General features: G+C 34.1%; 1 protein-coding gene across 10 annotated transcripts in view; it reads left to right on the forward strand.

The window, feature by feature from the left end:
* Window positions 1–7,004, forward strand: part of LRR (capping protein regulator and myosin 1 linker 1 leucine rich repeat protein) — a 32,284-nt gene extending 25,280 nt beyond the window's left edge. For 2 of the 10 annotated variants that reach the window (XR_003624883.2, XR_003624885.2), the window contains 4 exons: window positions 255–338; window positions 3,003–3,127; window positions 4,934–4,966; window positions 5,684–7,004. Coding sequence is in view for 6 of the 10 variants with exons in the window: in XM_089731007.1 (XP_089587133.1) it covers window positions 255–338; window positions 3,003–3,065; window positions 4,934–4,966; window positions 5,684–5,700 (197 nt within the window). In the remaining 4 variants the exon portion in view is untranslated. Of the gene's footprint in view, window positions 1–254; window positions 339–3,002; window positions 3,238–4,933; window positions 4,967–5,683 lie in introns of those variants that run through there. The other 8 variants (XR_003624884.2, XR_016323786.1, XM_089731007.1 and 5 more) reach the window with 5 other exon arrangements.
* The last annotated feature ends 2,069 nt before the right edge of the window (window positions 7,005–9,073 follow it).

Here is a 9,073-nt window from a genome sequence, read left to right on the forward strand (position 1 = left end):
GTTTCGCTTACTGGCTATCATTAATCTTAAATATACATAAACATTGTATGACCACTCCACATCCGATGGACCGAGAGCTCTTTCATTAATCAACAAAGTAATAAAAAAATATATTTGTCATACAAACAGACAAATTATTAATTGTCTTCCTAAATAGAGTGGTTCACACAAACGCGAACGCTTGGTTTTGTGTATACGCTTTTTACATTATGGCAACGTGTATCTCGTGTGTGTAACGTGGGCTTGTGCGCTAGGGAACGGGTGCGGTCGCGCGGGCGGCAAGGCGCGGCCCTGGTCCGTCGCCGGCAACCCCGACACCGCCGCCGTCTGCACCACCGGTGAGGACGCCGCATGCTCACACAGACAATCACACACAACCATAACGTACACATGTCGCCACACTAAACAAGTAAATTCGCGTTCCATTTTTTCCAAATCTCGGTTGACCACACTAAATCTAAAACCATAGATTACACAAAAAAAACACATCCACATCCGCAAAAAAAATAAAACGCCCCTATAGTTCTAATGTCGAGTTTGAGATTTATATATTTTACTAGCTGACCCGACAAACTTCGTAGCGCTTCAATCGATAAATAAAAGAACTAAACTTTTGTATAACATAAACTTAAAACAAACAAAAGGAATCCGTCCGACGGGGGACACATCAAAGGATCAACCCAGCGAAAAGTACTGCGGTGCTATTTCAGAGGGGAAGCTCCACACGGATTTCCTCCCGGATTAGGAGGAGGAATCTCACACCCCCGATTACTCTCTTTAGACAACCCATACCCTGGGCCAGGAAGGTCAAGTACCTGGGCGTTACCCTGGATGCATCGATGACATTCCGCCCGCATATAAAATCAGTCCGTGACCGTGCCGCGTTTATTCTCGGTAGACTCTACCCCATGATCTGTAAGCGGAGTAAAATGTCCCTTCGGAACAAGGTGACACTTTACAAAACTTGCATAAGGCCCGTCATGACTTACGCGAGTGTGGTGTTCGCTCACGCGGCCCGCACACACATAGACACCCTCCAATCCCTACAATCCCGCTTTTGCAGGTTAGCTGTCGGCGCTCCGTGGTTCGTGAGGAACGTTGACCTACACGATGACCTGGGCCTCGAATCAATTCGGAAATACATGAAGTCAGCGTCGGAACGATACTTCGATAAGGCTATGCGTCATGATAATCGCCTTATCGTTGCCGCCGCTGACTACTCTCCGAATCCTGATCATGCAGGAGCCAGTCACCGTCGACGCCCTAGACACGTCCTTACGGATCCATCAGATCCAATAACCTTTGCATTAGATGCCTTCAACTCTAATACTAGGGGCAGGCTTAGGGACCCCGGTAACCGTACTCGTCGAACTCGACAAAGAGGTCGACGTGCAACCTAACCCATGCATCAGCCCGCTGAGTTTCTCGCCGGATCTTCTCAGCGGGTCGCGATTCCGATCCGGTAGTAGATTCATTCGCGAAACAATTGCTCTTGAGTTGTTAGGTCTCCTTCGGAGGCGCTCGGGCAGTTGTTAGCAAATCCCACCCCTCTTGGCTGAGCCTTTGCTCGCCCACCTGTCCTGGTGAAACTGGAAAGGCCTTCGGGCCACCAGTAAACTTTCAATCATAAAAAAAAAAAAAAAAAAAAAAATCAAAGGAAAAACAAAATTGTTATTTTTATTTAATATCGAGCTTTTTCATATTTAGCTACCTTTTAAACCTTCTCTGGACTTCCACAAATAATTTAAGACCAAAATTAGCCAAATCGGTCCAGCCGTTCACGAGTTTTAGCGAGACTAACGAACAGCAATTCATTTTTATATATATAGATATTGTACCGAAACGTAATGAAATGTACCAAAGTCAAATTAAAACTACCCAGAACATTAATCAGTTCGTGACGTCATACATAAGTGCATAAACCACAAGCGGACTACTACACGGGAACACAAATGACATTATTCACTATAAATTTTCTCATTTAAGTTACAAAAATAGTTTAGTTTGTGTCTTGGACACATCAGTACATTTGAGTTTCCAAATTCCCATGTGTCTTATAGCAGCAAATTTGAAGCCTATAATTTAATTATGTGATAAATAAATTAATTCTAACCTGCACTTACCGCTGTCGCCTAGTTAGTATCTCACTACTGCTTTCTCGTGGAATGCCCAAATTTAAATTCTTTTTATAATGAATCGTACAAATTTTGCATATTTTTTAGACATTTGAGACACTATTAAAGCATGTAAATACTAAATTTTACATAATGGTTTTATACGTACTTTTTGTCTCTTAAATCATTTTGAAATTTTGAATGGCTTTTCTTTTATTTATCTATGAGAAACGTTCATCATTTCACGTGTATGTAACACCTCAATGTAGTTTCATAAGATATCTAAAAATAATACTTTTCAAGTCTACATATTCACCAATGCTTAACAAACCTGGTTTGTTTAATTGTAAAATTGATGCATCATGACAATCACCAATTAACTATAGAAAGAGCATGCCATGACTTCCCCATTTCATTAGCCATAGCGAACCATTTCTATGAATCTAACTTTACTACAACATATTCGCAATCAAAAATCGTTATAACAACGAAGTAACAAACTTAACTAGATATGACAATTATATTTTGCTGATTATGATTATTATTATTTTGTTTACAAAAAAGTACCTTATAGGTCTTTAAATCAAATCAAATCAAAAAAAAAAATTATTCAACATAAATGAAAGTACATACTTGTTGAACGTCAAAAAGAACTAGCCTCCGTCCTAAGAACTGGCAAGAAACTCAGCCAGCGGGCATGTCTTTTTTTTATATTTATTTTTCCAATGAGTATTATAACGTAACAATTATTGCAGTATTGAAATGCCCGGAGCGAGCAACTAATTCCCACTTTGTGCAATCTTCTAATATTCTAATCTTCTCTGTTTAACATTCGTGGTTGTCATATCTTGTTTTGTGGTGGTTTGATGTTACGGTGGTGGTCTACAGAAGGAGTGGAGGCGTGCGTCGGCGGCAGCATCGTGGGCATCACGCCGGGCGCTGCACTAACCAGTAACCAACTTTCAGACGCTATTCTGTACTGAGTTCTAGTGTCGATGTGCCACTTCGTGTAGGTAATGGCTTGAATGCTGCTTTACATGTGCGATGGTTTTTTGTTTTTGTTTGTGTGTGTTTTAAGCTCGTTTTTTATGTTCATTGAGTGAAAAAGGATGGTAGAGAAGTATAGAGCACCATCTTGTATAGGGGACAAGTTGAAAAATTTACCAACTGTAAAGAGCAAGTAATTGTTGGAAGATTCGTCGAAATAGCACTAGTGTAGCAAGTGGAAATGATATGAATATACAGTCAAAACCGTTTACTGCGACATCGTTTAGAACAACATACCGGTTATAATAACCTAGAACAAAGGTCCCGGCTGAATGCTATATGACTGCCTTATTAAAAACATTGCTTTATACGACATTGCTAATAACGACATACCTCATAAAACGACCACATTTAACTAATATTTTGGAGAATTCGATCTGTTAGAACGACCGGCTAAGCTGTATTGTAAACAATAATTTGAATAGGTATCCACATTCGTCTTCAATGGCTATTAAAATCGGGAAAGAAAACAATAGGGTTTAGTGTAGGGTCTTTTCTAGTTCTTAGAAACAAAACACTAGCATGCAGTAGAGTCAAAGCCCGCTTCTTCATATCTCTTCAGTTAGTTTGTTACTTATCTATACACAAGACGCACCAAAACTTTGTGGAGTTATTCGTGAAACTTTCAAAATGTCGCAAAGAAAAAGAAAACAAATTAATATTGAAGAAAAATCGCGTATTATATCCAATTTAGAGAACGGAATTTCAAACAAAGACTTAGCAAAGGAGTATGGTGTATCGACATATTTCAACCATTTGGAAAGAGCGAGAAAAAATTCAAACGCTTTATGACAATAATTTTACAGAAAAATAATATGCATTGTACTTATTTGTAATAAACAAAATGTACATAGTTGAATAAATATATTTTTCCAATAATTCCCTATCGATTTCTTGCACGATACACATTAAACATCACCGGCTATCGGTTTTTACGACTGAATATGAGCAGTCCCTTCGATGTCGTTATAACAGATTTTGACTGGCAGTTTTAAACAAAATGAAGTGTGCTGGATTGAAGTTAAGTGTAGTTAGTTTAGGGCGCTTAAAATCTTTCCACTTGCTACTATGGCGCCACCTTAATTGGTTCCCTTTAGTGGAGACTTTTTAATACACTGAGAAGGTGCTCCTTACTTTTACCCTCCATATGAAAAACTTACGGTAACTACTGTCACATTAACTATTTCCGATACACTGAGATGGTGCTCCTTACATATAACATCCATATGAAAAACTTACAGTACTTTACTGAAATTCATTGACAACTTCAGTAAATACCTGTTTACTTTTTATGATACTAATGCTACTTTGGTGCCGCCACAGTTTAATACCTACTGATGATGAATGAATTTTGAAATTTGGTAATTACAGTACCTTGTACAGTATCTTGTTAAAGAGCTTAATTGCGCTGTTTATATTTAAGTGTTAGTAAACGTAAACGCTTTGGTGTTTTATAAAGGCGGCATGTTCTATAATTAGTTATCTAATTTTATACTGTGCATGCTTTAAAATAAATTAATATTTAGCTGTAAAATCTAATTTTACAAATATATCGCCTCTTTTATGTAATGATATTATGGTAATATTAATGACTTTGAGCGTATTCATTAGGTGGGAGCTTATATAGGTTATAAATAGAAAGTAGTTCTTGTAATTGAAGATTTTTTCGCATTATGCATCATAGGTTGCTTACAATCATAACATCGAATACAGAGCTTACATCGAACACTATTTTTTTGTTACAGTATTGAAATATATTTTTATGATTGCAGGTTCAATGTTACGTGACCATCCGTTGACGCCTGGTTAGTTTAATTTTTGACATGTAGTAGTTTATATCGAGATATGAAAGACTATTTAATTTAAGCGACATTTATATTTGTAATTAAAGGTGCGTTCTGTTTTGTATTAGCCTCAACAATTCGACATTTTTAATTATTTATCAAGACCGCGATTTTTATGAGCGTATAGCCCATAACCAAAAAGAAAACAACGTATTCGTATTGACGAGTGGCACAGGCCGAATTTTATTTAAAACCATAATAATATAGAACAAATAAACATGTCTACCGACATTGCAAGACAGATGGCAGCACCAGTAACATATTGTGTAGATATTAGACCTTTAACAAACTTCAATTATGTTTATTCCATTCAAATAGTTGAAGAAGTTGTTTTTATGTTATTTTTTCCAAATTTCAAGCTTTAAATAGCTCTCCTGTAAAGTTGCAAAAATGTCGCTAAAAACCAAATATCCTTTTATCCCTCGATATAATAATAAAGTTCATGAAAATTACTAGTTTATTTTTAGGAAGTACTGAATTAATAAAAGTAATACATTTAATAAATTAATCAATTATAAATAAAATGAAATAATAATAAAAAAATCTGAGAATGATGTTATATTGATAAAGCCCGTGACGAAGATGTTTCTAACTATAAATACTAATTACATCAGATTAAAGATGAAAAAAAAAAGTTTACAGTAATTATTGTACGTTAATATTATTTGTGATTTTCAGAGGGCCCAGATACCTAATCAATGAGGGTGCGACGGTTAGCTGACCAGGGTTCATTGTCCAGTTTCCACAAAAAAATGATGTAAAATTATTGGATGCTCATAATTGTGCCAGTTAGAATTTTAACATTTTAGACATTTTATTACGGTCTTAGTGTTCCAGAAATATAAATAAAATAGCGATGAAATTAAAAGCACGAATTTTTTTCTGTATCTTAATAGAATAGTATAATAAAATAATAGTTCATATTTTCAACTGGATACTAGGATATATACATTAATAATTAATAGTCAATCAAATTTATGTACTGTGATTGAGTTAGTATTGTGTTATCAATTATTATAGTCATTATAATTTTTAACATATTTAATGCAAATATAATATATGTATACTCATTTAATTTTATTTCACATGTGTAAGTAATATTGATTTTGTAGCCTTCGTCTTCGTAGTAACTTGCCTGATTGTGATTGATTTAAAAATTATATGTACTAAATAAGTTTATATTCTAACTAAATAGTTATAATACCTATGTGAATGTTATATTCATTCACAAAAGTAATAGATATTTCTGAAAATTATAAAGTACTTTTAAATAACATTTAAATTTATACTATAAAATATTGCGACCCACAAATGAATATAATTAATCTTCATTTATATTTATTCTATGAGATGATGATTTACAAAGATTTTATTTATTAGATATTTTATTCATTGTAAAATCAGAAAATTATTAAGTGATATCGATTTGGTCTTTGCCTAGTCATGTTTAGAAGGCCTACATTGTCTAACGCACAATCTTTTTGAAGTGATTCCGTTATTATTAATTATAAATTAAAATAATTCACGTGATTAAAATATGTTATCTTCCAAAATTTTATTACATTCCTTAATCTTTTTGTATAGAAATGAAAGAAAATGTGATTTTTAAAAATAAAGTTCAAAATCGAAAATGAATTATTAGATAAGTTAGTGCACAGCAGCCATGTAAGATTAGACTTTTCGAAACTTGATAATGTAGCTCGCCCCACACTTGTAAGTGTTCATTAGAGTATAATATTTGTAATCCTTTGGCATGAGTTTTTTCTCTTGAACGCGTGAAGGCTGTCTTCTATTGGAAATTTCATGTACCTATGTAACATTACTAATGTAGTTGTATATTGCTAAATTATTTCATAGTATTTTTGTATTCATTCCAATTACGTTCATTTTATCTAGCCTTTCGGTACCAGACTGATTTTAAGGTACGTTTATTTTATGGTGCAATTTTATGTCTAGAGCGTTGTGATAATGTTTGAAAGTAAATCATAATACAATTAAATCACTTGTTTTATTTATGTCACTGTTTTGGTTTTTTATAAAACCATGTTTATTTTTCCGAAGTAGTGCAACAGTAGTAACTTTCGAGTTAGATGAGACGAGTTAGTTTCTAAATCAAATCCTTTCAAATATAGGCCTATTTATATTTTACCATTTCTCTCTAAGGTAATCGAGCGTTTGGTTAGCGGTATACCGAGCTCTTACCTTCCTAAACATAATCTTATGAACCCCTTGCAGTCAGGTTTTCGTACCATAGTTTCGGTCGTAATACTGTAACAAAACCTCGTTAAAATCACAGACGATATAAGGAGTATAAGGAGGTGGGTATGGAAACCGGTCAGCTTGTAGGCCGTAAACTTTTAAAATATTTGCTTCAGGTGGCTCTCTTCGTAAATTACGTAATTTTCTAACAACCGCTACTAAGGTTGTACGCACAGGCTTCTTTTTGCGTAATTTTACGGAGGAACACTTTCATTATTGAAGAGCTTGAGCGTCTTTAACTTTTGTATAAATATTATTTACGGTCATCGAAAATATTAATAGGTCTCTGAATTTCGCCCATCAAACTCATTCACCTACCTCTGTCTGACAGAACGAAGAAAAAGTCTTATATGTTCTTATGCAAGTTCGTTTAGAATTTAGATCATGTGAGAACCACAAACTGAGTATGCCTCAACTACTAAAAAAATCGAGTTTTATAGCAAGATGAGTCTGTTTATGTATTCGAATGTAAATCATTATATTTTGTTCTCTATATCATCACGTTAGATGGGTCGTCATTTATTTTGTAAACCGTATTAAATAGGTATGTATTAATTTTTACTTCCTGTTTACTTTGCATAGAGTTCCTTAAAAATCAATGTTATGAAGTAAGTATTGTAACGTTCATATTTATATGTATGTATTCATTTATACACATATTTATGTAATTATTTTCGTGATGTCCTTGCACTGCATCATCCTATTCAATTTCCTAAATTATCTCCATCCATAGGTTGACTGGAACGAATCGCTTTCAGCGAGCGAAAGGTCCGCTCATTGTACTTTATGTTTTAAGTATAATTTTTCTCATTCACTTTTGTCTATATTGCCCTTATTTCGGTGTACCTAAGTGCATTATAATCTTATTTATTGTATTGTACTCCAAAACCCTAATCTATTGACGGGGCATCTGTTTTGGATATATTTTATTTGGAATTTTCTATAGTAAAATACCGCATAATTAGACATTATATTTATTTAAAACAATAAAAACTATTTATTTTACAAACTTACACTATATTTAAATAATTGTCAAATTAAAACTTAAGATTTAGCATTAGAATTACTTGAAATGTTCCTTAAGCTCAACAAATCATTTGAACCACAATCATTCGTTGCGAGTTGCGAGTGGTAATGGAACATCAAAACGTGAACTTTTATTTTTGTTTCGAAAATATAACTGTTTCTTGTACTCAATTTTACATTTACAGGCATCTGTGGACTACGTGCTGGATTTTCTTAGTGTTGGATATCACTAAGCTAGACTTCAAAATAATATTTTATTGAGCTTATGAAATATATAAAAACTAGTATCTTCTGTGATAAAAAGTTTACAAACTAATTTACGACGTAATCTTATTTAATAAACTTCTCTGCCCAATGAAGTTTACAATCTGATTTATTTTACCAAATGAAAATGATAATTCATTTATAATCTATTCAAATACGTTTGAAACTTGTGGAATAGTAGTGAAACAAATGAAGGGTGCAAATGTAATGATGTAATGACGTCACCAATAAAATACTATGAGAGAAGTAGTACTACTTGAAGTATTACTGGTGGTAAGACGTCTTAGAGTTCGCACGAGTAGGTAGCACCACCCTGCCTATTCCTGCCGGAAAGCAGTAATGCGTTTCAGTTTGAAGGATGGTGGGCGGCCTTTGTACTGTAAAACACATAAGACTAAGACTCAAGTCTGAAGATGGGTGTATGTAGGGATTTATTTTGTTGATGTCTATCGCCTCCGGTAACCACTTACAACCAGTTGAGCCGTGAACTAATATCTCTATCTAAGAAATGGTAAAAAA

Source organism: Bombyx mandarina, chromosome 11, assembly GCF_030267445.1.
Source record: "Bombyx mandarina strain Sakado chromosome 11, ASM3026744v2".
Taxonomy (NCBI): Eukaryota; Metazoa; Arthropoda; class Insecta; order Lepidoptera; family Bombycidae; genus Bombyx; species Bombyx mandarina.